The 26946-nt window shown below is 54.0% G+C and overlaps 7 protein-coding genes across 7 annotated transcripts; 3 read left to right on the top strand and 4 right to left on the bottom strand.

Annotated features, from left to right (window-relative positions):
- Positions 1–193: 193 nt before the first annotated feature.
- CORC01_00738 (glutaredoxin) lies at positions 194–647 on the top strand (the record flags this gene model as incomplete). Its single annotated transcript, XM_022612395.1, has 2 exons — positions 194–398; positions 472–647. The coding sequence occupies 2 exons, from the start codon at positions 194–196 to the stop codon at positions 645–647; spliced, it is 381 nt and encodes a 126-aa protein (XP_022481012.1).
- Positions 648–1019: 372 nt separating this feature from the next.
- Positions 1020–2222, bottom strand: CORC01_00737 (chalcone-flavanone isomerase; the record flags this gene model as incomplete). The annotated part of the gene is made up of 1 exon (XM_022612394.1): positions 1020–2222. One exon carries the CDS (start codon positions 2220–2222, stop codon positions 1020–1022), a length of 1203 nt encoding a protein of 400 aa, XP_022481011.1.
- A 5680-nt stretch (positions 2223–7902) lies between these two features.
- Positions 7903–10493, top strand: CORC01_00736 (F-box domain-containing protein; the record flags this gene model as incomplete). Its single annotated transcript, XM_022612393.1, has 4 exons — positions 7903–8646; positions 8778–9458; positions 9553–9664; positions 9718–10493. 4 exons carry the CDS (start codon positions 7903–7905, stop codon positions 10491–10493), a joined length of 2313 nt encoding a protein of 770 aa, XP_022481010.1.
- An 806-nt stretch (positions 10494–11299) lies between these two features.
- On the bottom strand, positions 11300–12809 carry CORC01_00735 (RNA exonuclease; the record flags this gene model as incomplete). Its single annotated transcript, XM_022612392.1, has 3 exons — positions 11300–12214; positions 12283–12503; positions 12614–12809. 3 exons carry the CDS (start codon positions 12807–12809, stop codon positions 11300–11302), a joined length of 1332 nt encoding a protein of 443 aa, XP_022481009.1.
- Positions 12810–14688: 1879 nt separating this feature from the next.
- Positions 14689–16177, bottom strand: CORC01_00734 (geranylgeranyl pyrophosphate synthetase; the record flags this gene model as incomplete). Its single annotated transcript, XM_022612391.1, has 3 exons — positions 14689–14699; positions 14793–15851; positions 15946–16177. 3 exons carry the CDS (start codon positions 16175–16177, stop codon positions 14689–14691), a joined length of 1302 nt encoding a protein of 433 aa, XP_022481008.1.
- Positions 16178–16715: 538 nt separating this feature from the next.
- Positions 16716–23890, top strand: CORC01_00733 (ATPase; the record flags this gene model as incomplete). Its single annotated transcript, XM_022612390.1, has 6 exons — positions 16716–18243; positions 18328–19788; positions 19846–20182; positions 20300–20999; positions 21092–21893; positions 21963–23890. The coding sequence occupies 6 exons, from the start codon at positions 16716–16718 to the stop codon at positions 23888–23890; spliced, it is 6756 nt and encodes a 2251-aa protein (XP_022481007.1).
- Positions 23891–25769: 1879 nt separating this feature from the next.
- Positions 25770–26936, bottom strand: CORC01_00732 (uncharacterized protein; the record flags this gene model as incomplete). The annotated part of the gene is made up of 3 exons (XM_022612389.1): positions 25770–26155; positions 26273–26678; positions 26796–26936. 3 exons carry the CDS (start codon positions 26934–26936, stop codon positions 25770–25772), a joined length of 933 nt encoding a protein of 310 aa, XP_022481006.1.
- Between the last annotated feature and the right edge of the window lie 10 nt (positions 26937–26946).

Raw genomic sequence — 26946 nt, 5'->3', positions numbered from 1 at the left:
CATCCAGCACAGCTATAGTGTACGCACCAAGCACCAAGCACCAAGCACCAGGAACCCCGCCCCTCTTGTATTGCGACACTTTGACTGACAAATACCCCCCACCTGTGTCCCGCTGGTCCCTCGGCATCCGCCAGTATTTATTATATCATTGCCCGCCCCTCCACGTCTTGTTAGCCCCTCCCTCTCCCTCGAAATGGCATCGCTATTCAGACGTCTCTTCTCCTCAACCCAGACATCACCAGCAAACATGGCCGCCACCAAGCAGAAGGTTCAGTCCCTCATCGACGACAACAAGGTTGTCGTCTTTTCCAAGTCGTACTGCCCCTACTGCCGCGCGACAAAGTCCGTCCTCGACGAGATTAACGCCGACTACACCGTCCTCGAGCTCGATCAGATTGGTGAGTTGCCTTTTGCTTGCACACACACTTTTTGTGCTTCAATGTCACCCCCACAAGACATCCCTACTAACAGCACCAGATGATGGCAGCGCAATCCAGGACGCCCTCCATGAGATCACCGGCCAGCGCACCGTCCCCAACAGCTTCATCGCCCAGAAGCACATTGGCGGCAACTCGGACCTGCAGGGCCTGCTCAAGGGCGGCAAGCTCGAGAACCTGCTCAAGGAGGCCGGCGCTCTCAAGGCGTAAGGCACCCATTCCGTCCTTGGCGTAAGAGCGATAGAGGAAGAGAGTGTGTGGGGATAGAAGAATCGGTTGGAGAATATACGGCACAGAGACGCTGACAAGCGCGATACCGATATTAAGGCCGTCCAAGTTGTAGCTGTGGCTGCACAAAACCTGCCAACCCATGTTTGAAGGACGTGGGAACGATGGACGACATATTATACGACATATTATACCACGGGGTAAAAGGCACAAAGCCTAGTGCTTAGAGTCTCAAAATACAAGTTTTCCAAAAATGATGTTCGGCCCTCTGTTGCGAGGACCTCGCCCCGTGTGTTATACATTTGGACCGTGACTTTTTCCAACTAATTCTACATTTCACGTTTTCTTTGCTTTTTATACCACCTGCGCGGCAACGGTACCGACGGGCCTCTCGACGAATTCCATGACGCCGTCAATGATACTCTCACGCGCCGGCGGCGACGCAACCTTACTACCCGCAAGCCAGTTGAGCCACAGCAGCCTCGACACGCGCTCATCCTGCACCTTGCCTACGCTCTGTCTCCCCACACTCTTGCCATCATCAAAGACGACCTCGAGCTCGCCCTTTTCGTCACGGCAGAGGAGCAGCTCCTTGTTCTTTTGCACTTTGCCGCGGTTAAACAGCCTCTTGAACTCCTTCATCGCCTCGCCAAAGCCTTCGTCGCTGTACGCCTCCTTGTCGGCCGACGACCGCGCCGTGATGGCGCGCACGAAGCCGTCGCGGAGGTGGGGGAAGTCGGTGTCGCGGACGGGGACGATGCGGAACGCGCTGCGGCAGCCGACTTCTTGCAGGAGCGCCGTCCACGTCTCCTCGCCCTCGACCGGGTCAAAGAGCTTCTGCTTGAGGCTGTCGCGCTCCGAGGGGACGAGCGTCGTCGCGATGGGGTTGATCTTCTTGGTGAGGTAGTGCTGCAGCTTCGCGACGTCCTGGGTGGCGACGTAGTAGCCCACCATGTACACCTGGATGCTGAGGAAGCTGACGGTGCGGATGCCGAGGCCGACGAGGGTGTACTCGACGCCATCCGTGTCCTGCACCGTGGCGGCGATGGGCGCTTCCGGGTCGCGGTGGGTCCGGCTCAAGGACAGGTCGATGGTCCGGGGGAAGTTGGGCACCGCCTTGTTGCCCGTGGGCACGAGCTCCCTTCCCTCTTCGTCGTGGATCACGACCTTGCGCTTGCTCCCGGCCTCGGTGGTGAAGGTCTCGGCCGGCACTGATGAATCGAGCTGGAAACCGATGCGTTTGTCTGTGCTGCTGCCATTGTCGCTGCCGTCCTCCGCGGCGTTGCGCTTCTTCTCGGCGGCGAGTGCCTTGCGGAGCTTGTTGGCCGTATATACAAAGGAGACGATTCCGGCGAGGGCGCCGGCGGCGAGGAAGTATGTGCGGTCCCGGTCGTAGTTTGTGCGGGCTTCGCTGAGCTGGTTGAGGTTGAAGCGTTCGACGGGGCGGGACGGCGAGCTGCGCTGGCGAGAGAAGAGCGTGCGGCGACAAGTTCGGACGGGCGGCTGCGGCTGCGGCAGACCCCTGGGCAGAGCCCGGAGAGTGCGTGGGCGGAACATTGGGGGCGTCGGATGGGTAGAGGGCGTGGAGATGAGTGTGTCGGTCGTGAAGGCGGCAGGAGGGAGTGCGCCTGTGGTGGTTTGGGTCAATGTACTCTGTGTTCTGGACCGTGTGGAGGGCAAATGATGGAGTGGGCTGATGGAGATTCGAGATTCTTCAGATGGCGCGGGATGTTCGGGCGGGGACAGCCGTCGATGGTGCAGTAGACCGGGCTTGCTAGTTCGAGTTCGGTGCCGGTCGGGCAGGGCGGTTCATGGCCAGGTCATGTGGCCAGGGTATTTGACAATTCGTTTTGATGCTGCAGTGCACGGCACAGACTATGGCGAGCTGCGAACGCAATGGGGGGGTAGAGAGAGTCTGATCGTGAGGCTCGTAATCGGCAGACGGGGAAATGTCAAGTGTCAAGCCAGAAATGCACTGATCCTGCGGCTGCTCTGCATGGCAATTGGAGCTGTCCCATTGGATCCACATCAATCTCAACGCCCAATGCCATTGCACCAAAAAAAGAGAGACTGGCGCACGTCAGCCAGCGAGGCACCTGAGTGGCCCGGCGCATGATCGGCTCTTCCGAATGACGTCCTGCTTGAACTCGTCACGTGCCGGCATCTTCCGTCTCGCTTAGGTACGTGCCTCTCGGTTTTGGCTATGGTCTGTGCGGATAACCTCCGACTCCGCCTCAGATTGGGGTCGCAAGGTCCATGGACGCAGAGCAGGAGGAGACAGCTGCAGTTGCATCTGCTGTCTGCGACACATGGCGGCGTCCAAGTTGATTTGCTGCGGCTCAAGGGGCTGGACTGGGCCATGTTCGCCGAGTTGTTGATACTCTGATTATTCTCTCTTGTCCGTCTTATAGGATTGATGTGTTGGATGGTGGAATCAGCGTGTGGGATGCGGATCTGACATGGCACGCGCTGCATCGGCTCCTCTGTTCGATTACAACGGTCTGGTTACGTCCGAGTCGATGGTCCTCCAGGAGGATCCAGCCTCTCAAAAGAGTGCGACAGACTTGACAAGTCGATCTTGCCTCGTCGCTATGCTAAGACTTCCAGGGTCTGCGCTCGGAGACCACCATTACATCACAACGGGGTTGTACGTCTGTGATCCGAAATGTGAAATGGGCAGAGCTGAGTGGTCAGTCGTCTGTGGCCGTCTAAGCGCCCACGCGTGATGGCGTTTAGGATCGTGATGGTATCACGCTGGGCCGCGAAGCCACCGCTCACACACACGTCTGTCTGGGCCGTCACTTGAAAGTGTGCGTCTGTCTTGCATGCAGATGGACCCCCCACCTGATCCCACTGGATCACGGCAGTGCCACGATTGCGCCGTTGTGGGGTTGAGGACGACGTAGTTTCGTCTACTATCCAGATGGGCTTAGCCATCGCTGCCAACCAGGAGAAGCGAATTCGACCTCGACCAACGCAGGCCTTTGCTGATGCCCGTCTCAATGACGAATGAGGTGAGACTGAGCCAGGCAATCGTCCCCGGCGTCTTATCCTCTCCCGCAGACCCTGCACACATTGTCTTCTGGTACGCAAGGGCGATGCTATTCTTAACCACCACGGGAGCATTGCTTATTCCCAACTCAATCGGCCTACCCCACCACACGTTGTGCCTCTTGATCCTCGACTTCGGGTGCCCGGGGGTATCGTTGACCGACCACCCACGTAGCGAGCTGTCTTGATGGGCAGAGGGCAGCTTCTGGATTCGACAATTTCGAACTCCCGCCGTGGTAGGCAGGTGTTCCCTCGTTCGATGCTCGTGAGAGCGAGCCAAGAAGCTGAACGAAAAAGCCCCAAGCCGTGGAAACCCGTCTAAGCCGGCTTGGCATTTGTTCAACGTCCAGGGCCTAACACCACGGACGAGAAAACTCAAATTAAGCAGGCTTACATACCGAAGACGCGAAGTCGGCGATGGCAGTCACCGATCCCCGGCGTCCAACGTGCTCAAGATGCCGTGATGACATGGCGGGACATGCCGTCAGACGAATGTGATTGAACGAGTGGTCTTGCGGCCGCCATGGTTGAAGCAGTTGCCGGAGAATACCTTTCCTTCCACGAATTCAGGCATGGATGATCCAGGTGCGAAGACGTCCTTGAAGACCGGGGTGGGCGGGAGTGAAACGGTATCAGGTGCAGGGCAGACCAACGACATCAATCCTGACATCCCCAACATCCTTGTGCCAAAGTAAAAAAGGCATCAAGGAAGAAGCCGAGATGGACACTCGAATAGGATATCTCGCGAAACACCTGGTTGGAGGTTGGAAGGCTGTCCAGCCTGTCTTGGAGCGGACCGCATTATACTTGAGCATCCGAGGCCCTGACATCCCGTCTCATGAGGCAAGGAGGGGGGCAGGAGTTCTTGAGACCGTCATTGAAAGGGAGAGCAATCTCAGACCATGACAACAGCACAATAGGCGGCGGAAAAAAAGACAGAAGGGGGGGGGGGGGGGGGGGGGCCGGGCCCCCCGGGGCATCCAGGAAAAAAGAACACCCCGCACGCGCGGCGGGGGGCGGGAGGCGGGGGAGGAGGGCCCCGGGGGTAGGGACAAAGGTTTTGTCCCCGGGGGGGGGGGGGGGGGGGGGGGGCGGTGCCCGCGATGCAGTCATGTAGAAATGAGTACCCTGAAGCTCGAGCTGATGTCCGAGCGTGCGGAAGATGGCGCCACGGGTATTGACTGAAGATTTGGTCTCCGAGGGGCGAAGGGCGAGGGGGTTTCTTTTGGGGGTTGGTGTCAGTGTCAATTGCTAAATGGTCCCCGATGTCGACGTAACAAGGTTATGGCGGCCGTTTTCATGCGGGTACACTGACAAGCTTGACATGTCATGTTTTGTTTCTCGCAATGTCGCAGGGTACCGACGTGGCCCTGGCCGATGGTAATTCAGGCATTTACTGGCGCTCAAGGGGTTGGTAACTGCATCTCGGAGATGATCGTCTTCGTCATGACAGAGACGGGGAGATTGAGTCCAGACTTGGCATCGCATACTAGGTATAGCCTACAAGCTGGGGCTAGAGACAACGAAAGACAAGGGGAAAAGGAGTTGAATTTCCAGAAAGAATGCCGCGATTCAAGTTGACACTTTGAAGTCCAACAGCCCGGAACTCTGTTTGTCAAGGGGACTCGGAGGACGTGCCAGAGGCTGAAGACCTTTCCGTCCTCGACGTAGCGTCAGGTACAAGTGGCCGCCTTCGTCTCCCTGGTCTGGCTCGACCATTTGTAAATGCCATGGCCTTTTTTGGTGGATTTGGTGGGAAATAATGCAATTCATCGAGTGGTGGGTGCATGGAATGAACCTTTTTTTAGAGTGACTTGCCGAATTAGGTTATGTACGCAGCAGAATTAACGGGTCAAGCGTAAGCGAATGCCAAGTACTGCTTTGCCGGTCACAGGGGCTTGATATACCTGAGCCCGCTGTACGACACCCGGTTCGCAGAAGGTCTCCGCTGGACACATCTTCTTGGCCGTGACTCAATGCCCTGCCGTATCTCTACCGGCACTTTGGACTGGAAGTGACCTTTTCACATCGCATGAAATAATTACGCATGGCATGCTCCCTGAGAAAAGCGGCATGTGGCAGTGTGCCCCACGCTTCACGCCGGGGAAATTGTCTCGTCTCCCGTGGCCTGGTTTCGAGTCTGTCCGTTGATGGACCAGCCAAGTTCAGCAAACAAGAGACTCTAATGCTCTACAGAAGCAAGCAAGAGGTGTCTTTCAGAGAATCGTCATCATTCCGCCTCGTCTCCCGTTGCTTCGCACTTCGGAACCTCAGGCCCCTGCGAGCCTTTTGCCAATGAGAGTCGGTGCCAGCTGACAATAGAAAAAAGAAAAAGGAGTACGTTCCGGAGTATCTTTTCCATGCTGCACTACCTGTAAGGCAAGGAACCTAGGTACCTGCCTAAGGTACCGTACCTTCCCTGGTGATTACTCACCATACATAGTAGGCACCTCAGCTATGGTATGGAGCACTACCACAGGTCAAGTCGCTTTCAGGTATTCCTCCCTCCCCGGCACCTTGTCCCGGTCCTGTCTCGTCCTTCCAAGTCCATCACTTTGCAGGACCTCCTCCTGCTCCTCCTTCCTCTGGCAGCACCATCTCCAGCTTATTGTTAGCACTGCTGTGTCTTCCTGCTTCACAAAGTCCAGCAACGTTGTCTGCCCGGATTCTGCAATTAAACCAACATCAGTAGGACAAAACCAGGAGCGGAAAGACCTGAAAAAGAGGAAGACGGCAACTACAGCACAGGAAAGCAGGTCACGCGTCGCCTTTGGTCCCGCCAGCCTTACCTCATGACACCCCAGAGAACCTGACCGGATCGATCCAAACCTTGGACTCTAAACTTCTCAAGGCGGCCCTGGCAAGGCAAGTGCCAGAAGCAAACCTAAGCACGACAAGTAATTACCGACTGTACCTCGACAGGTTAGGTTGTCTTTTCCTGGCCCCGGAGCGGAGCAGCACATCGTCAACTTCTTGCTCAACCAGTCGCCGCGCATCGCATTGCATCGCAGCTCGTCCCTTGGTTTCCAGTGTTCCACCCCAGCCCAACCCAGCCGCCGCCCAGCCAGCCCTCCTCCAAGGCCCAAGGCCCAGCCAGGGGTGTCACCTCCCTCCGCTAAAGTCCAACCGCGCACAAGTTGCGACCACGGCCGCTCAGGGTGCTCTAGCCTCTAGGTAGCCTCTAAGGTAGCCTCTCCAGCTCCCTTAGCCTCACCCCGTCGTCATTGTCACCCGCCTTGTCGGTCACTGTCGCTGCCACCATCTGCTGCCCAGTGCCCACATCTCACCACGCTGCACAGCATCTCTCCGGGTCCTCTTGCTTCGCTTCACTGTAACAGAAAAGGGAGAGGGAAAGAGACGGTGCTGCAAAACCTGAATCACAGCAACCGCAGCCCACGCACCACTGCCTGGCCCCCGACGACCCTGTGGCTCTCTCTCTCTCTCTGTGAGTCTCGCGACGCGAACTCTCGACCTGATCTTTTCTCCCTCTCTACTCCATCGACGAGACTTCAGACCAACTTGTCCTAATCGAGGATACAATTTTCCCTCCGCCCGCCGTCTCCGTCACGAATTCCCGTCTCTCTCTCTCCCTGCCGTCTTCTACGAATACTTCTCGTCTCCTCTTCGTCGCCTTGACACTCCGTTCCGTCGCACAAAATACCTCCCGCATCCTGCCCTGTACCGCCAACTCACCAATACGGGTACTTTCTCCTGCAAAGTACAGCCTGTACTCCCATCTCCCGTTTACATGCTGAGGCAGTAATCGACACACACGAGGTACCGGGCTCACAACAGACTTAGCGTCAGCGTGCCTCCTTGTGCCGACGTCCCCCCCTCCACTGTCGGAGCCTCTCCATTTCCACCTTCCGTGGGTCAGGCGTCAGTGTCAGTATTCCAGTGTTCCAGCCGCCGCGTGGGAACTAGCCCGCCTTTCCAACCCTCGCTCTGGTGACAAATCCCCGCCATTCATCTTGTCAACCTGACGAAGCCCGACAACCCTACAAGCAACATTACCACGACAAAATACACCCACGCCTACGATTCACGACTCGGAAATCGCTTGCCGTCCCGACGACCTTTTCTCCGACCGGGGACCCGACACCCCTTTCCCCCCTTGGGACCGAATCATCACGAATCCCACGATCCGCCGACCGTTTGCTCCGTCGCTCACAAGTCGTTGCCCGTCATGAGGCCCGCAGCCCCCTCAATAGACATCATGGCCACCCAGTCAATCTCGCCGGATTCTCGATCCTCATCGTCCACAAACTCGCCTCTCCCTGCCGACAATGAGGAGTCAGACTTCTTCATCGCCGGCAACGATTCGCAGTCGTCACTCGGCGTCCCCAACATCGAGGATATGCAGGTCAGCGATGATCCGTGTCAACCCGCCGTCAACCGGCTCCCTAGCGAGATCCTCATCTCCATCTTCGCCAAGCTCAACAACTCGAATGACCTCTTCAACTGCATGCTGACGTGCAAGCGATGGGCTAAGAACTCTGTCGACCTGCTGTGGCATCGTCCCGCCTGCACAAACTGGAAGAATCATTCTTCCATCTGCCTCACCCTGCAACTTGCCACTCCTTTCTTCGCGTACCGCGATTTTATCAAGCGTCTCAACCTGGCTGCCGGTCCCCTCGCAGACAAGATCAGCGATGGCAGTGTCATGCCTCTGTCTGTATGCACTCGCGTCGAGCGACTCACCCTTACCAACTGTCGCAACCTTACCGACCAGGGCTTGACCAAGTTGGTGGAAAACAGCTCCTCGCTGCTGGCCCTTGATATCTCGGGCGATGAGTACATCACAGACGTCTCCATCCGGACCATCGCCGAGCACTGCAAGAGGTTACAGGGCCTCAACATTTCTGGCTGCCGCCAAATCACCAACGACAGCATGATACAGCTTGCCGAGAACTGCCGGTTTATCAAGAGGGTATGTTTGTTCGTCACTTTCTTGCTCTTTTGCCTCTTATTCTCCCTGCAGCCGGGCCCGTATGCGCTTCGCGCTTGGCTTTCGAGCCCCGCATCGTGTTTTGGAAAATCGCTGACATGGCTCTTCCACAGCTCAAACTCAACGATTGTGCCCAGTTGCAAGACAACGCTATCCTTGCATTTGCCGAGAACTGCCCGAATATCCTCGAGATCGACCTGCACCAGTGTGCACAGATCGGCAATGAGCCCATCACTGCCCTCATCGCCAAGGGCCAGTCTCTCCGCGAGCTTCGGCTCGCCGGCTGCGAGCTCATCGACGACAGCGCCTTCTTGACTCTGCCTCCCAGCAAGACCTACGACCACCTTCGCATTCTCGACTTGACCTCCTGCGCCAGACTCACCGATCAGGCGGTGGAAATCATTATCGATGCTGCCCCGCGCCTTCGCAATTTGGTGCTGGCCAAGTGCCGCAACATCACCGACGTTGCTGTCAATGCCATTTCGAAACTCGGCAAGAACTTGCATTACTTGCACCTCGGCCACTGCGGCCACATCACTGACGAGGCCGTGAAACGACTCGTGCAGCAGTGTAATCGTATACGGTACATTGATCTGGGATGCTGCATAAACCTCACAGACGACTCCGTCACGAAGTTGGCACAGCTTCCCAAGCTCAAGAGGATCGGTCTCGTTAAGTGCAGTAGTATCACCGACGAGTCTGTGTTTGCTCTCGCTCGCGCCAACCATCGCCCACGGGCACGCCGCGATGCGAACGGCAACATTGACGAATATTACTCGTCCAGCCTCGAAAGAGTACATCTTAGTTACTGCACCAATTTAACACTCAAGGCACGTTGTCCCTCCAGTGGATTGGATTTGACTATTCCACTTGCTAACAAATATGCAGAGTATCATCAAGTTGCTAAACTATTGCCCACGCTTGACCCATCTCAGTCTGACAGGGGTCACTGCCTTTCTGCGAGAAGAATTTGCAGAGTTCTGCCGACCTCCTCCACCTGGTATGCTATTTTGTTCCTCGTCGCAGGTAGACAGGCAAACTAACGAGACCTAGAATTCACTGATCACCAGCGTGGCGTCTTTTGCGTCTTCTCTGGCGTCGGCGTAACGAAGCTCCGCGACTACCTTAACTCTTCTCCCGAATACGAAGGTCTTCGCGACTCGCCCGGTCCTCGATTTCCTGGACTCTCGAGCTTTTCATCCCGTCGGCCCGCCGATCCCCGGGCCGTGGTCGGACATGCCGGACAGATCAATGGGGACGCTGAAGTTGACGAAGCGGAGGTACCAGAGGACGATGAGTTCGAGGGTCTCGACGGCAGTGAAATGGCAGTGGATGGCCAGCCCTTGTTGGCACAAAATCTTGTGAACGGCAATGCCCAGAATGGTGTTCCTCCACCCCCTCCAAACCATGTGCCTCCGGCCGGCGCGGTGCCCATGTTCGCGCCACCACTTGGACAGGCCGCCTTATTGTTCAGCCCTACAAGCACCAGCTTCCCGCAGTCAACTCGTTCGTCAACCGCTGAGGGCCCAGCGAATCACCCGCCGCCCTTGGTCATCTCGAGCCATTACTCTCCGACAAGTGCCGGACCCAGTACGTCCACAGCGAACGCACTTTCGCCGCAAGGTACAAATCTCGGCTTCCCCGCGTACATGAACCGGAGGCCTGCACCCCTTGGTGCCAGCACTGCGTCTATGGAGGCATCAATGTTGAGCCCAGTTTCCCATCGCAGTCGGCCGGCGAGCGTCATCTCCATGGAGGCATCGATGTTGGGACCTCTAGACCCGGATATGAGTGAGCCTACCACGCCAAATGGACAGCAACAGCATTGATAAATGGGAGGACACGAAGCGGGCCCGTACACGTTTCGGGGAGCGGCTGAAGAACATGATACGCTGGCATGAGATACGCAACGACTAGATACCCAGGAGCGCGCGGGAAACACCGGTACACAGTGGGTTGGAACAGGCAAGTAAACCTTATTTGGGCTTTTTTTTTCTTTTGGTCCATGTAGCCTTTTGGCATTGTTTGGCAACAGGGAAAGGGCGTGTGCGACAAGCATAAAGGTATCTTGTGGATGGCCGTGCTTGGTTTTGGTACTTTGGCAGTCCTCGCTCGATTTTCAGGACTGCCGATATGACATTGGTCACTTGGCCAACTTTTTTCATTGGACTTTTACTCGGCGGTAGACTATGGATTTTCCATTTCACTTTGTCCTCTCCGAGATTGAGAGCAACACGGCATACTGGAGGGGGTTTAGGTCAGTTCGGCCTCGAGGCCGCGGTGTCAAATAGCACAGCATTGACGAGGAATCACATATTTATTCGGACTAAAGAAGTTCTACCGCTGTCCCAACGTCGACTCAGTGACTGTGACTAGCAAAAAGTTGTTGATTTCCCCGTCCACAACGCATCGCATGTACGAATGACGCTGGAGAAGTTGTAAACAAACTCTGAATTCCTGACCTGATACAAGCGCTATCCCCTCGCTGTATGTGCTATGCTACTATCCGCCGTGATGATATGTGAACCATTTGACTCCCGGCCCCTGTGCCATGGTATCGTACATTGCTCTACAATTTGTGGAGGCCCAGGCATTCAGGAAAGGTACGCAACGTATCCATCTTCCTTTGTGCCCATTACCAGAAACCAGGCATGACCGGTCCCCCAACCTCAGTCGACGCCAAAACCTTCTTGGCCACGAAGCAGTGCACCAGATCCCTGGATGCCAAGGCGTCCTCCAGACTGTCGTGACCGGCCCTGCCCTGTTGGATGTCACGACCTAGCATCTCGGAAGTCAGCGCCTTGAGGGAAAGCCCGCCGGCCTTGCGCTTCATGTGCTTCTTCTCAGCGGGCGCTTCTCCCTCTGCCTTTTCTGGGTCTCTAGGCTTATCGAACGAGATGAGGTCTTCGCCTTCCAGGGTGAGACCAGCAGCAGCCGCTGCCTCTGCGGCCTCCTTTTTGGCTCTCTCCTCCGCCTCCTCCGCTTCCAGTCTCTCAATCTCGGCCCGAACGTCAGTAGCGAGGATCAAAGAGTCCACCACCTTGAGGTGAATCCACCGCAGAGAAGCGAGGTCGTTGTGGACGGCGTGTCCGACGACAATGGTCTCGGCGCTCACCCACTCCCACACCGCGGCCCGGACGTTGGCCAGCCCGCCCGTGATGCACTTGCCCTTTGACCGCGCAGCCTCCATGGCCTGGCGGGAGACGCCCGAGTACCGCGTGTTGTAGTGCTGCATGCGGACTTGTGGGTAGACGAGGCTGTCGAGGAGGATCTCCGAGGTGAAGTAGTCGACGAGGGTGACGCGGATGAGTTCGGATTCGCCGTCGTAGGCGACGCCCATCTCGCAGTCGATGGCGACGGCGCGGCGGGGCGCCCTCTGGCTGGACGGGAAGGGGTCGTCGTCGAGGTCCAGCTTCAGGAGGTCGTGGGTCGGGGTCTTGTGGTATTGGTGGCGGGCGTGGACTTCGCCCGCGGGGTAGGTCCGGACGAGGTGCTCTGGGGCGTAGGTGCATCCTGGCGCGGAGACGTGGACGCTGCAGCAGCTCCAGCGCTGTGGTGTGTTAGTTGTATGGAACGTTGGGGAGTCAAGCAGAGAGCGGGGAGGGAGGGAGAGGATACCATGTTGAAGACGCGGCCGGTGTGGTGTTGACACTTGAGGACCGGCTTTGCTGGCTTCGCGTCCCCGTTTGCGCCCTCGGGCTCCTGGTCAGCCATGGGTGAAGTGCTGGTAAAGGACTTGGTCTTGGGCTGGGTGGACGGAGAGGAAGTAGAAAAGGGCGTCTTGGCGTCCGCATGGGAGCCTTTGTCGTTGGACCTCAACTTGTTCTTGTTGTTGGAGCCTATTGTGGGGATTAGTATTGGAGATGATGATGGCGATGGGGGCGAGAGCAGAGAGTAAGAGAGAGAAGGGAGGCAGGAGATGGGAAGGGTTGATGGTCTGGTAGCTCACAGCGGAGGTTGCATCTGCGGCATCGCTTCTTGTCGTCAATATCTCTCTCAGACAGTGGATTCAGGACGAAGCCGCTTTTAACGAGGACATCTTTCCGGTGGGCCATTGATCGGAGGTGGTAGAGGTATCTCTGGGTCGGCTCGATGACTAGCGAGGGGGAGCCGTACGGGTTCTCGGGTTGCTGGTAGAGAGCCATTTCGATTGTTGGCTCTGCAATGGACGATATTCTTCTGTTTGTTCGTGGTGTTGTGTGGTACCCGATGCATATGGGATGTTGTCGTGGGTGTTGATTCACTAGGCTTCGAGGATGAGCCGTTTACGCCGATTTAGTAAGGACTATCCGGCGGGTGAGAAGAGCGATGGGGTGCAGGAACGTCGTCCGGAGGCGGCTCCCTGGCTTGAAAGAATCAAATGAATCAGTCGCGTCCTGCAGGTGTAGGTGTGAGCTGAGAAAGAATGCGATGAGATTTTATGCAGCAGCTACGAAGGTGAGGGGTGAGAGGTGAAGATGAAGGTGAAGGCAGCTCAGCTGAGGTGATGCGGCGGAAGGCAGCGGAGGGCTCCTGCAGCCGATTGTCTCTCATGCTGGGCGCGCCGTGTTTGGCCGTTTGCTCTCTCTCGTTAGCGACGCCTGTCTCCTTGTTATTCCTGCCTCTTGCTCTATACTTCTTCCTCTTCCCATTCCCTCTGCTGGCGCACCTTGTTTCTTGTCGTATTTCCACTTTCCCTCGAGGCAGACTGACAATGTATTGGGGAGAATGACCGGCCCCACTTTGGCCGCCCCCGGTGACGGGATAATGGCAGTTGTTCTGTTGGTGATGTCCGTATCCGACAAGGCCTCGGCATTTCTGTTCGCGCGGCGGTGCTCAACGTCCTAGGCCTCCGGCCGATTATGCGACCTGGTTGAGAGAGCTTCGGGTTGTCGTGTTGGCTCGCCCTGGTTATGGGCGCTTAGCAAAGGCTGACTGGCAGTGACCCTATCACGTAAGCCGCGCTGGGCTTTGGGCTCACTACAGGACTGTCCAGACTATCCAGTCGTACAACAAAACAATAAGCCAGGATGATATTTGAGTCCGCTACCGGCGACGTTTACTAACAACATCTTTGACTGCACATTGTTCAAGATTTGGTTATTGATGGCAATATTAGAGTCTTGTTGAATTTCAAACCTGATTCGGAGCAAACGGACCAAGCAGAAACAACAAAAGAAATTCCCATCAAAAGCCAGAGATAAGGGAGACTCCCTGGGGACTTCTTGAAAGCAAGCCAAAAACAACCGGATGCCATTCCACGGTCCCCAAACAAGATTAGGGCCTCCCGCCGGGACGAAGTGAGCGAGTCGAGATGCGATGTTAAAATTGCGATCGCACGCGGAACAATCCCCGACGTGCCGGAGCACGGTCGATGCCCCCAACTCAAACATCGGCGCATCCTTTAAAAGGACGAACAAGTTTCAGCGATTCGCGAGACTGTGGAGAGCAACGCCGAGAGCAGTCTAGTGTACCGCGCTTGACTTGCCTTCTGCAGCCTCATGCTGGAGGCCGGCGGGTGCCCCCCAACTTGATAGGCCGACGTGCCTCAGCGATACAAGTAAGTGGTAGCAACCAATCGATAGCGTGTCAAGATTTAGATAGAATTCGGACGCGGAGAAAGATTGAATGACCCGCTTGCGATGGGCCTTCCCCAAGGGAAGGTAGATCGGTGCGAAGCCTACATATTTGGAGCTTGTTGGGCCGGCGCTCGTTTCGAAGCAGCTAGATGACACTGGTGGAATTAAAATAGGCCTTTCATTGACGTTGGCCTAGTCTACAACACCAGCAACTCTATGCTTCAACCTGCTCCCTTACAAGGCGGGGTAGTTGGTGATCATCTCGGTGACGGGCCGTCTCACCGACAGTCACCGGTCTCACCTTGACCCACTTATTGACCTCAACTGCCGACCCTAGCAACATGATAACAGCAACTTCGCGCATTGAGAGCAGCGTGAAGATTGGAGAATTTGGCTTCCTCATACCCAAAGAGACTACAACTTCGAGGCAGAAGCAACCCCTAACGGATTCACATATCTCGAGTCTTCAAATCTTCGCTGGGAATTCGAGGGAAAAGTCAAGTATCATTATCATTGGCTCCAATCATATAACTTCCAAGGGCGAACTATCCTGCAACTGTCAATACGTACACTTTCCACAGTACGAACACTCTTGGGAACACGCTGTATAGTCGTCGCCGTCACTATCGCTCCATTGGAGTTCATCCTCATCATCCGGACTCGGGCCATCCTGCACATCCTTGGTGAGCCAGGCCTTCCACCTGTCAATCACTTCACGAGAGAACGCCGGGGCCAGTCCAGGGCACTGCTTCCGAATGTCAAGCTTGTCAAACTCTCGACGACCAATCTCGAGTCGTCCATCTTGACTCATGCGTGCAAGCTGGACGATGTGATGCAGAAGCGCCGCTAACCGAGAGAGCTCCTGATTCTTGGACTTCTCCCAGGCCTTCACCTCCTTCGCTACGTCCATGACCTCAATTTCGGTAAACATGCCCCTCTGATGGTAAGCAAGGACAAAGTTGGGAATTTGGGCAACCCATAGACGAGGAAGCTCCTCGCCAAGGAAATCGGTGCCCTTCCGCTTGGCTGACCGGGTCTTGAGATCAAACACTGCTGACTGGGGCACCTCAAACCCGCCAGTATTCAGTTGTAAATGAATCGGGTCCTGGGAGACCTTTGGTGTCGTCTCATTGACTTTGAGATTTTCAATCAGGTCATCAACAGAATCCTTCTCGGTCATGGCACGACGAGGCTTGTTCGCAGACGAACCCTGCTTGTGCTTGAGATATCCATCGCCCTCGTGACGAACAATGCAATTGAGGCCCCCAAAGTCATATTGAATGATCCGCTGGTGGGATGCCGAGCCGCGGACCTCAGCGTCCCAGGTCGTGTATGCCTCTGGGAAAGTGTGTCCGTAACCCCTGACATCGGAAAGCGTCTCCTTTGGCGAGTTCTCCCTTCGAATCAAGTGGACAGCATCGCCGACCACTTCCACGAGCATCCGAAAGGGTTTTTCGTTGCCCCGAATGAATCGAAGCAAGTTCCCAATGGTGCTTCCGCAGGCGACGATGTCAACCTGTCTGGTCAAAGGCACTGGACGGGCACTTAGAACAGCTTGGATGGCGGGCTCCATCGGATGAGCGGGGAATCGAGCAGCGTTCTTATCACGATAGTAGATACCATCGTCTTCTGACAACTGCCGAGGGTGTGCAAGAGGTGTCCATCTGGGGGGTGCACCTGGCTCAATTAATACTACGCCAGGAAACGAGGCAGCATCACGTACCTGGGACGAGGATTGAAGGCGCTGTTCTGTCCAGCCAGTTGTACGACGCGATAACCTGGCAGTCGGTCACTTGAGCGGATGATTCAAACTTCAAGGCCGATTTCGATAAGGATGCCACGCTGACTGTCTCTACAAGTGGTCCGAATGGTGGCGCCGGCGATGTCGGCGCAGGTTCTGGTCGGCGCCACCGAGGATTCCGTTCGAATTGGTCATATTTCTGTCGTCGGTACATGGTGCAGGAGCGCAGGATATTGAAGAGTAAGAAAGTTGGGTGGTCACATAGAAAGGAGCAGCAACAATGGAAGAGGTGGAACTTGTTCTCATTTTTGAACTTTGTCCAATGTCGGATCACTCTCTTCATGGCGAGCCAGTCAGCAAGTCGCGAGGCAGCATCCTGCAGCCTTCATGCTGGAGGCCGACCAAACCCCTCACTTCGCGGCCCAACCTCCGCGAAAGGAGGGCTATTGTTGGTGGTAATTCTCTCTACTTCGTTATCTTTCTACGCTCCCAACACGCACCCAACAGAAAGCGTTGGACGTCGAAGCATAATCTTGTCTACATTAGCCTGGGCCGGCCATGGCATGTGAAAACTTTCCGGTCGACTACTTTGGCCAGATATCCGCACCAAGTAACGAGAACGAGCCATCCCTTACAAGAAGCTGCGTTTGAACACTGCTACACATCAATTTTCTCTCAAATCCTGAATCCAACAGCTCTGAAAGGCATAAACATTGCATCATCATCAATCAAACTTCCTTACACACGCAACCATGGTCCTCTTCAAGTCCCCGAATGTCACGGCACCTACAAAGATTGACTCTGGTCGTGCCTCTCGTCTTTTGAAGGTCTTCAGGGATGTCACCAAAGGAGGGAAAGCAATTGCCACGGCCGGTGACGCCCGGCTGTTCCTCGAAGCTATCCGAGCGAACACCTCTCCTGCTGCCTGTCTGGAAATCATCACAGCCAGCGATGTTGCACGCAAGGCCATTAGAAATAGCATTCGCATCGACTCGTCGATCTCGTTCGTACGCACACATGTCATTCCGTTCATTGCCTATTTAAGCGACCCGGAGGTGAAGATGGTGTACAGTGGCCAGCTCCTTCATCAAGTTCTGCTCATCATCGCCCACCCGCCAGTCCTCTGGGAAAGCCTCTTGAATGCTTTCCGAGAGTCTCAGCTCACCGAAGACGAGCTTCATGTCTTTGCGTGGCTCTGCTTCGAGCTTACTAGTCTTCCTGATAGCCTTCCTGATAGTGGGCTCAACAGCATTGTCGAGGATATATCGGATGCTCTGGAGCAGAAACCATTTCAGGCGGCCCAACACCATGGGACTCGCGAGCTCACGTACAGAATCAAAAAGGTACTTGCTCTCAGATCTTCTTCATCTCACGAGAAGGACGTTGGCACGGCCGGTGGCCGCCACGACAACGACTTTTCGAATTTTCGAGAAATTTCAATCTTCCCAACAAGTGATGAATTCTTCTCCAACGCCACACCATTCTATCGAACAGCTGCCGAGGTCGCTGCCACGGATCTTGTTCAGCGACCACGAGTTCATCTGGATAATCAGTTTCGTCTCCTCCGTGAAGACATGCTCGGCGAACTCCGCGAGGATTTGAAAGTCGCCATTGGCAATAAGAAGAGCAAGAAGAGGGCACAGATACTTGCTGGCTTGTCGCCCTTGGGGATTGACACGGGCGATAAGAAGCGAGGCCGTTCCTGTGCAGTTCTACTTACTTGCTCCAAGGGGCTAGAGTTCATGAAAAAGCTCCAGTCAATCAAAAGGAGGACCTTCCTAGACGGCAACAAGAACGTCCTTCGACACCAGTCTTTCGGTGCATTGTGTGGTGAAAATCACATCGTAGCATTTGCGTTCCTGCTACGGGACCTAGATCAGCTGACCAAGGAGCCCCCCATCATTACGCTGCAGTTCACCAGCAGCGAAGCTACTGCCAGAGCCTTACAGGAACTCAAGCCGTCAAACAATCTGAGGTTCATCCTTGTAGATACTCCGGTGTTTGCATATCAGCCTGTTCTGGAGCGCCTTCGGGAAATCTCAGAAATGCCACTCGGAGAAAGCCTTCTACGGCTTCATAACGATGAGACAAGTCGCCCACCAGGTTCACTACAGCAATCTCCTCATATTCAGGCATATGTGCGGCAACTAGAGGGGCTCTTGGCCGCCGAAACGTTTGTTTTTACTATAGACACTGAGACCTTCCATCTCGACCGGTCTCAGATTGAATCGCTGTTGCATGTATTGAAGAACCCTGTGGCGCTTATTCAAGGGCCTCCTGGTACGTGAATCCTAGTCTCGCTCCCTCAAAGGGCAAATGAATTGCATGTTGTACAAGACGTATGGCTAAATTCGTTGAGTATAGGAACTGGCAAATCGTTTGTCGGCGCACTGGCAGCCAAGATACTGCTGACAGACCCTGACAAACGAATACTGGTGCTAAGCTTTACCAACCATGCACTAGATCAGTTCCTCGAGGACCTGATGAAGATTGGAATCTCGTCTGATGACATGGTACGCTTGGGATCCAAATCGACCGAAGCAACTTCGATGCTGTCTCTAGATAAGCAGTTGAGAAACAATATCTACCATCGAAATACTGCAAGGTGGCAACACATCAACGGCATGAAAGCAGAGATTGATGAAGATCGGGATGGGATTGAGAAGGCATTCGACCTCCTTGTCCGGGATAAGGTTGGCACTTTGGAGCTTTTGAGCTTTCTTGAATTCTCCGACGACGACGATCGGGCATTCTATGAAGATTTTCTCTTGCCCGAACAAGAGAACGGGTTCCAACTTGCAAGCAAAAACAAGAAGGTCATGGGGCCCGACTATCTACTGGGCCAGTGGATAATGGAACCAGATGCCGGTGAACTCCGGCACCTCATCTCGCCTGCAAGCCAGCATGTTTGGAACTTATCAAAGGCTCAGAGATCTGAACATGTCCGACGATGGGTTGAGTGTATTCGAAAAGAACGGATCGAAGCATTTCAGCACTTAATCAGGAGGTTCAATGACGCTCAACGACAAGTGGACACGATGTTCAATGAATCTAAGTGTTCCTTCATGCAAACCAAGAAACTCATTGGATGCACAACAACTGCAGCTGCAATGTACAAGTCACTGATTAAGGCTGCCAAGCCCGATGTCGTTCTGGTGGAAGAGGCTGGAGAGATCCTCGAGGCTCATGTTTTGACTGCTTTACACAGCGAGACGAACCAGGTCATCTTAATCGGGGACCACAAACAGCTGCGGCCCAAAACCAACAACTATGCGCTGAGTGTCGAAAAAGGAGACGGCTTCGATCTCAACCGTTCGCTCTTTGAGCGACTGATTCTCCAGGGGCACGAACATGTCACGCTTCAGAAGCAACATCGAATGCATCCCGAAATCTCGGATCTTGTCCGCCAGATGACGTACCCGGATCTGTTGGACGATGACAAGACCAAGGCTCGGAAATCGCCCAAGGGATTTCAAGGGAGAGTCAGCTTCGTTAACCACAGCCATCCAGAGGATCTGGCCGGTGATATTGCCGATCGCCGCGATGTTGGTGTGGTCTCAAGCAAGAGTAATCTCTATGAAGCGCGAATGGTTCTCAAGCTGGTCAAATACCTGGGGCAGCAAGGTTATGGCACGGAAAATCTCGTCATACTCACGCCATATCTGGGGCAACTACGTTTGCTCAGAGACATGTTGAGTTCCGAGAATGATCCATGGCTCAATGACTTGGACTCATTTGAGCTTATTCGCGCAGGACTTATGACAGCAGCAGCTGGGAAAGTGCCGACCGCATCAGGATCAGGAAGAATCAAGCTTTCCACCATCGGTAAGTTTAAAGAAGTCTTACTCGCTAGCACCTATTGACTAACCTTCTCTTCCTCAGATAACTACCAGGGTGAAGAGAGTGACATCGTCATCGCTTCCTTGACTCGGAGCAACAACAATGGAGATATTGGATTCATGAAGGCGCCTGAGCGGCTGAATGTTTTATGTTCTCGTGCGAGAGAATGTCTCATTCTCATAGGCAACATGGAGACATTCATGGCATCTACCCACGGCAAAGCAGTCTGGCTGCCCTTCTTCAGCTTATTGAAAGAGAAGAACTATCTACACGATGGTTTCGCCATTCGCTGCCAACAGCACCCTGGCAGAACTGAATTGCTTACGGAACCAGAGGATTTTGATTCAAAATGCCCCGACGGGGGCTGCGCTGAGGCTTGGTAAGTCCCACAAGCGAGACCAACCGCACATGAACAAATGCACCAACGCTAATACACTCAACTCAGCGATGCCCTGCTGTCCTGCAGAATCCACAAGTGCCTTAGACGTTGCCACAGGCTCAGTGATCACAGCAAGGTCCTCTGCCACGAGAAACTCGCAAAGCACTGCGGCAGAGGACACAAATACCGCGTTTTCTGCAACAGCCAAAATCGGAATTGCACTGCATGTTTCAAAGAGGACGAGGATACTCGAAGGCGGCTGAAGCGAGACTTGGAAATGGAAACGGAACGTGATCTTGCCCAAAAGAAATACGCCCAAGACCTGCAAAAGGTAGATGATGACTTGGATCGCGAAAAGAGACTGATCAAGAATGCACAAGAGGACGAGAAGCAGAAAGAGACGCTGAGAGAACACACGGAGGAGCTGGAAGCTCTCCGACAGACGAGAGTTCGTGCTGAGGCGATGAAAGCCGCCAGAGAAGCCCCAAAGATTGTACCAGGTGCTTTTCCGACGGAAAGAAAATCTTCGTCGGAGCCAGATCCCGCAATTGGAAGCGCACATGAAGAGTGGCTAAATCTGAAGTCACAATTTGGAGCCAGAAGCAGTGCCATGGACCAGCTCATGGGAATGATTGGTCTCGAGAGTATCAAGGAGAAGTTTCTCTCCATCAAATCCAAAGTCGACACGGCAGTGAGACAACAGATTTCACTGTCGACTGAGAGGTTTGGCTGCTCTCTTTTGGGAAACCCCGGAACAGGCAAGGCTCCCGCACCTTTTCAGATTTGTTTCATTCAGCTGCTGATGAAAATATCACAGGTAAAACCACTGTCGGACGGATTTATGCCACGTTTCTTGTATCGGTGGGTGTCATAGCCGGCAGCAGTTTCAAAGAGACATCTGGTTCGAAGCTGGCATCGCTTGGCGTGTCCGGCTGTCAGAAGCTGTTGGATGACGTCCTGAACGACGGTGGCGGAGTCATTTTCATTGACGAGGCCTATCAGCTTTCTTCAGGTAATAGTCCTGGTGGCCGTGCAGTACTGGATCTCCTGCTCGCGGAGGTAGAGAACCACACAGGCAAGATTGTCTTCGTTCTCGCTGGCTACAGCAAGCAGATGGAATCCTTCTTCGCGCACAACCCTGGATTCCCGAGTCGATTCCCGATCGGGATGAAGTTTGATGACTACAACGATGACGAACTTCTAAAGATTCTCCAGTTCCAGATGGAGAAGAAGTACGGAGGCCGTATGAAGTGGGAAGACGACCTTCACCTTCGGGTCGCGTGTCGTAGACTTGGCCGAGGGCGCGGAAAGGAGGGGTTCGGTAATGCGCGAGAGATTGAGAATCTCCTTGCCAATGTTACCAGCCGGCAGGTCAATCGAATTCGAAAAGTTCGCCGAGGGGGCGCAAACCCAGATGATCTCCTGTTCGTAAAGGAGGATCTGATTGGACCCGAGCCTTCAGCTGCCCTCGACCACAGTCAAGCTTGGATGAAATTACAGAACTTGATCGGCCTCGACTCAGTCAAAGACTCAGTCCGAGCCTTGATCGATAGCATCCAGACAAACTACGTTCGTGAGCTGGCGGAGGAACCCATCATCGAGTATACGCTCAACAAAGTCTTCCTTGGATCACCGGGAACGGGGAAGACCACCGTCGCTAAGCTGTACGCCCAGATTCTGGTCGATTTGGGTCTGCTATCAAATGGAGAGGGTAAGTTAGTGTACTTGGCTTCCAAGTTTCGATGCTAATGTTTCATAGTGATTCTCAAAAATCCGGCAGACTTCGTAGGTGCTGTATTGGGAGGCTCAGAGGCCCAGACTAAGGGCATCCTAGCGTCAACTGTCGGGAAGGTTCTCGTCATTGATGAGGCTTACGGATTATATGGCGGCAGCGGCTCTTCTGGGGGCGGTTCTGACCCTTATAAGACTGCTGCCGTAGATACCATTGTTGCCGAGGTGCAGAGTGTTCCAGGTGAAGATCGATGCATTTTGCTTTTGGGCTACAAGGACCAGATGGAGGAGATGTTCCAAAATGTCAACCCAGGCTTCAGTCGACGGTTCCCGTTGTCGTCTGCTTTCGTCTTTGAAGATTTCAATCAAGCCGAGATGCGGGAGATCTTAGACCTCAAACTCAAACAACAGGGATTCTCTGCGACCGACCAGGCCAAGCAAGTCGCTACGGAGATGCTTGCACGGGCCCGCAACCGACCCAATTTTGGCAACGCGGGAGAAGTGGACATTCTCCTGAACGACGCAAAGGCACGCCATCAGCGACGACTGACTTCTAAGGAAAGCGATCAGGTCTCTACGCTCGAAGCTCTAGACTTTGACCAAGACTTTGATCGTGCGGAGCGAGCCGAGACCAATGTTTCCAAGCTTTTCGAGAGCACCGTCGGTTGTGAAAAGATTGTCGCTACACTCGAGGGTTATCAGAAAACTGTGCGCTGCATGAAGGCCCTGGACATGGACCCAAAGGAAAGTATTCCCTTCAACTTCCTCTTCCGTGGTCCTCCAGGCACGGGCAAGACTTCAACCGCGAAAAAGATGGGCAAAGTGTTCTACGACATGGGGTTTTTGGCCAAAGCTGAAGTCATTGACTGCTCCGCATCCGATCTCATTGGCCAATACGTCGGCCAGACCGGCCCTAAAGTGCAACAACTTCTGGATAAGGCTCTTGGAAAAGTGCTGTTCATTGACGAAGCGTATCGTCTTGCGGAAGGGCACTTTGCCAATGAGGCAGTTGATGAAATTGTCGATTCCGTGACGAAGGACAAGTACAAAAATCGACTTGTGATAGTCCTGGCTGGCTATGACGAAGACATCAATCGGCTACTCTCAGTCAATCCGGGCATGTCAAGTCGCTTCCCTGAAGTCATTGACTTTCACAGTCTTGGCCCAGAGAGTTGCTACGATCTTTTGCTCCAGCTTTTACTCAAGAAAAAGAAGATGATTCAGGGTAAGAAGGCATCTAACAGTTTTGCGCTGGAATGCCTGTCGAGTCCATCGTCAGACTTCAAGCAGGGAATAACTAGCATGTTTTCCGAGCTCAGGACAACAGCCGGTTGGGCTAGCGCTCGGGATGTTGAGAGCCTTGCAAAGTCGATTTTCAGCACCGCAGTCAATTCCAGCCAAAGCGGTCAAATTAGGGTCACAGAAGATCTCGTGAAGGAGCAATTTGACAAGATGCTTGGTGAGCGCGAAAGCCGAACCAAGAAAGCTGGAACGATTGGTGGAATGCCCCAACTAAAGCCGCGGGCTCAGCAGATGAGATCTCCTCTTCAACCACCAAACATGCAAATCACGGCGCAAACTGCCGTAGGAACTAGAGAAGACGAAACGAATCTCGTCCCTCCTGAGAGTCCGGTGGCAGATGTCGATGACGGGAAGCGCAAAGCGACACGTGATGCTGGTGTCAGTGATGAGGTCTGGGAGCAGTTGGAGAAGGACAAGAAGATCCAGGAAGAAAAAGACGCCAAGTACCAAAAGATGCTCGAGAAAAAGCGCAAAGCGATTGGTGCCGCTAGGGAAGCTATTCTCAAAGAGCTGATCGAGGAGGAAGAACGACGGAAGAAAGAAGAGGAGCAGCGTAAGAAGGCTGCGATGATGGGACGATGTCCCATGAATTTCACTTGGATCAAGCAAATCGCCGGTTTCCGGTGTGCGGGAGGTTCACATTTCATTTCTGATGAGGAGATTGTACATTCTTGATGCGCGCTCCTCAATCTCAAAGGCGGATAGTAAGAGGACATTGTAGATTGTAAATTTCATGATTAGTGTTTCTGTAAGATGTAATTCGAATTGTGATACGATCTGGTTCAGCCCCTTCGCATCCTGTGTTTTCTTGATGGCCTCAACCACTACAAATCGACATGCCAAAGCTGAGATGAACCGAGGCTCGATCAACAAACAAGAGTAATGTCTCATGACATACGCAAATACTAGGTGTTACAAAGAATACAACCTGCAACTCTCATGCAGCATTCCTACGTCGGAGATATATTGATACATTCCAAACATGGCTACAGCATTACTTTACTTGCTCATCGTAAGGTAGGATTGGATCGCCGAAACAGATGAGCCCCAAGGGACTATCGGACCTCATGATGTTGATCGCAAGGATCAAACATTATGTTCCGGGGTTTCTGAGCACGCTCCAGGCGACTGACATGATTGATGAGCCGAAAAAAAAATCGATTCGAGTGAGTCGCGACACCGGGGTCCAGATGCGATTGGCTCAACAGACCAGTGGTTGGGAGTACCAGCGTCGAGTGCCGAATGACTAGGGGCCCTGGTGCTCTCACCCTGTCAATATTTGCTTCAAGGACATCCATGTACCGGTAACATGAAGCTGCCAGGGATCACGGGAGAGTCGCCAAGCCTCCGACGGGTTGACCAGATCTGGGCGATACCCCGGCTTCAACGCCTGACACGGGCCTAGCGCGTGGTCGCCCAGCTCTTGAGGCATTCTTGGTGATGTCCTTATAGAAATGGATGTAGGCAGTGACGTTGTGGTTAGTTAATAAAGGCAAGAATCATGAACTTGAGGGTTTGCAACCATGCGGGAAAGCTTCTGTCATGATAAGAGTATATGGCGAAGAGGAACGGCATAAGTGATTAGTTATCATGACACAGCGAGTTCTTCTCGTGTTAAACTTGTCAACAAGTAATGTCGTCTGTCAAGTATGGGTGCTGGGGTGGTCAAGGCATTATCGGGCGCCGCGGCATCACAAGGTCAAAGCTCAACAAGTTTGTGGTTCGCCTGCCGCCCATAACAGCCAATAGGCTGTTGACAGACGTAAGTAAGGTTTCGCCAATATCACCAATCCCCGAGGGGTCGGAACCAGGCAGATTTGCGTGGTTAGATTTTCACCCGTCAAAGGAACGTAAACGAGGATCCATTGGAAGGATCAACAACACCCGGCTGTGCCGCTGTGAAGTGAGGTTTTACTGTTGGATCTCTCGTAGGATCGACGGCAAAATATGTTTTATAAACTAGATAAATCCGGAGAATCTGCTACTGCTCTGGTCACGTCAGGCATATAGGACTCAGTATGGTCTTGATTCTCACCATTGTGGACGAGGCCATTGAGGTTTACTGCCAACCTGACTGGCCTGACTGGTGAGGTTTATTAACATACACTGACTACCTTTGTCTCAAATGTGGAATTTAGGAATTCGTTTACGTTTTCGCGTAGTGTTACGTGTGTGGGATACGCAACTTTAAGTATTTGATCCTGACAACGGTTGAAAGTAAGCGCAAGGTTTGTTTGTTTGTTAGTTAGTTTAACGCCTATTCCACCTATACACGGTGCGAATACAAGAGGAAAAAGTATTATTCGTTTGTAATACCAAGTAATCATCAAACGACTTTGATGAAGGTACAAAGGAGCAGAAGCGACCGCCGGGGTAGAAGGTAAATCCCATACGTCGTGATGACATGTAAGCGCATGGTGACGAAGCAGTCAGGACAATGACTACATCAGAAGAGTCAGAAGTAATTGATACTATCAAAGTTGTAGTGAAAGAGAGTCTCAATGATGATTTGCTACAGGCTAAACAAACTGTAAGGAGTATTCCCATCTGTACTTTATTGCTCGTCCTCCTCTGCAGCGTCTTCTGCGAAATCGACCACATTTGCCTTCGTCGCACCAGTCCCTCCTCCAGCCGCACCACCGCCAAGACCGCCGAGTCCACCGAGAAGTGCGCCAAGTCCTCCAGCGCCACCAGCGCCCGCCGCACCGCCAGCTGCACCTCCCGTGATACCTCCGAGGAGGGCACCCAAGCCTCCGGCGCCGTTGGCACCGCCAGCACCACCCGCACCGCCGAGGAGACCACCGAGCAGACCCTCAAGACCCCCAGCAGGGGCCTTGGGAGCAGCAGCAGGTGTCTTCGGGGCGGCAGGGGCAGCAGCAGGAGTCTTGGGTTTAGCGGGAGCAGCAGCAGGGGGAGCGGTGGTATTAGTTGCAGGTTTGGCTGGAAAGCAAGAGTTTCATGGTTAGTATTCGATTATGTTTAGTTTCTCGGACGGACGGACGGAGACGGGGGAGGAGCCAGGGACGGCGCGCGACGGAAGGGGGGTGCTCTACGCACCACCTGCGGGAGCGGCACCACCGGCGGAAAAGGCCGTGATGCCCCTGTCGAGAGCGGAGGAGATCTGGTCGATGCTCTGCTGTGCGATACCTTGACCGATGGCAGGGACCTTGGAGACAATGGCGGTTCCGAGGTCGCCAGAGGCCGCCTTTTGTTGCTGGAGGTTCTGAAGGACAACGCTGGAAACACCGATCATGTCAAAGTTGGGCTTCTTGGAAATGAGAGTGTCAATCAAGGCTGATGCGGACATAGTCAGGTCGCCGGCGGTCTGTTGAAGGCCGAGAGCCTCCTGGAGCTGCAAAGGCTGAGCACCCTGAATGTCGGTTGCGGCCTTTGACAGAACCATCTGAACATCAGTTGAGGCAGCCAGAATAGGTTGCGCAGATGCAACATCATTACCAACACCCTGCAATGATCAGGTTAGCGAATCTGATCATGCTGCTGTTCCCGCGTATCCCATCTCCACTTCAGATCGGGCCCGGAGGTTTTCACAATGGTACCCGTAAACCGTCTGTGAACGTACCTGGACAGCGGTGTTGAGCTTTGACAGAGCTCCCTGCACGGAGGTCACGGCGCCCTGGATGATTGCGAGTTGACGCTTCTCGATGGGGGAGGCGAAGGCGGTGCCAACGAGGGCGAAAAGGAGGGTCTTGGTCAACTGCATTGTGGTAATA

This window comes from Colletotrichum orchidophilum, assembly GCF_001831195.1.
Source record: "Colletotrichum orchidophilum strain IMI 309357 chromosome Unknown Scaffold_4.1, whole genome shotgun sequence".
Lineage (NCBI taxonomy): Eukaryota > Fungi > Ascomycota > Sordariomycetes > Glomerellales > Glomerellaceae > Colletotrichum > Colletotrichum orchidophilum.
The sequence above is the reverse complement of the archived record's forward strand: the minus strand, read 5'-3'. Positions and strand labels throughout refer to the sequence as shown.